Source organism: Octopus bimaculoides, chromosome 17, assembly GCF_001194135.2.
Source record: "Octopus bimaculoides isolate UCB-OBI-ISO-001 chromosome 17, ASM119413v2, whole genome shotgun sequence".
Lineage (NCBI taxonomy): Eukaryota > Metazoa > Mollusca > Cephalopoda > Octopoda > Octopodidae > Octopus > Octopus bimaculoides.
In genome coordinates, this window is record NC_068997.1 from 26,574,305 (window position 1) to 26,575,720 (window position 1,416).

The window sequence follows — 1,416 nt, forward strand, 5'->3', positions numbered from 1 at the left end:
GGTGGTGGTGGTGGTGGTGGTGGTGGTGGTGATGGCGGCGGCGGCAGCGGCGGTGGTGGTGATGGTTGTTCTTGTGGTAGTGATGACGATGACGACGTCGGTGATGGTGGTGATGAGGAGGTGGAGTCAGGGGTGGTGAACGACGACGATGACGATGGTGATGATAATGATTATGGTTATGATGATGATTATTATTATTATTTTACCTCACAATTGACATAATTTTAATTTAAAACTTCTTGAGTTTTGGTGTCCATGCTTTTGCCAATGAAATAGGAACAATGTGTGTACGTGCGTGACAACATCGCCGGTTTTTAAAAAGAAAAAACGTGTTGTGACTTAGTCGTTCATTTATTCAATAAGACAGAGATCGATAAATAAGTATCCGGCTGAAATAAAGAAGAATAAAAAAAACTCGGATCGATATGATCAATTAAAAGTCCTTATGTATGCAGTGCTACCGCATGACCGCAGTCCAGTGGCTGAAACAAGGAAAAAGAGGGGGAAAAGAAAAGAGAGATTGCGAAACAGCTATATAGACAGACAGACAGACAGACAGACAAATAGATAAACAGACAGTGATGAATTGACACAGACAGACGGACAGACAGACAGACAGACAGACAGACAGATAGATAGATAGATAGATAGATAGATAGATAGATAGATAGTGAGACGTGTGTGTGTACGTGTGGATGTGTATAAAAACAAGGATACTTGCATCGCGAGGTTTGCTGTCGTTTGAAGAATTCGTGGGTAAGTTTCCCGATTCCATTCTTGGTACTCCACATATATCTATATTTATGTATATATATATATATATTCATATATAATTCAAAACATACATATGTTTACATGTAAAGCACAACAAAATCTGCAGACGTCGGTGTGTTTTGATCTTCAGAAATAAAACGTCTGCTCTCGATTCGCGTTATTTTGGCAGGTTTTTTTTTTTCTTTTTTCCGAAAGAACTACATGGTTTGTATGTAGGTGCGTGACGACTGAGTGTGAATTGCGAAGTGAGCGTGTGAATATAGGAGTGTGGGAGTCAGTTGGATAAGGGAAGTGCGTGAAGTACCGAGCGAGTGAAAGGATAGCGTGAGTGAGAAGAAGGCTGAGTGTTACTTTCGAAACACGCTGATTGTTACTAATATAAACAAACCATTCTGGTGCCACACGTTTACAGACATATATATTCATATACTCTGTGTATGTATGTGTGTGTGTGTGTGTGTGTGTGTGTCTTTAACTTGCGTAGAACAGAACGAGGCTGCCAGTGTCCATCCAGCCAAGAGATAGAGAGAGAGAGAGAGAAGTTTGGGAAAGCGGGATTATAGGCATCTACGATGTTCTTATTATAGAGTTCTTCGTATTTCTTCTTATCTTCTGTGTTATAGATACAGCTTACATCATATG

At 40.3% G+C, this 1,416-nt stretch overlaps 1 protein-coding gene and 1 long non-coding RNA gene across 2 annotated transcripts in view; one reads left to right on the forward strand and one right to left on the reverse strand.

Moving 5' to 3' along the window:
- Positions 1–1,212, reverse strand: part of LOC106878476 (rhophilin-2-B) — a 67,919-nt gene extending 66,707 nt beyond the window's left edge. The window contains exon 1 of the mRNA XM_014927693.2: positions 722–1,212. Coding sequence (XP_014783179.1) covers positions 722–775 — 54 coding nt within the window. The 5' untranslated portion in view covers positions 776–1,212. The remainder of the gene's footprint in view (positions 1–721) is intronic.
- LOC106878477 (uncharacterized) overlaps positions 626–1,416 on the forward strand; it is a 28,056-nt gene continuing 27,265 nt past the window's right edge. The window contains exon 1 of the long non-coding RNA XR_001410502.2: positions 626–756. This is a non-coding gene — a long non-coding RNA (uncharacterized LOC106878477). The remainder of the gene's footprint in view (positions 757–1,416) is intronic.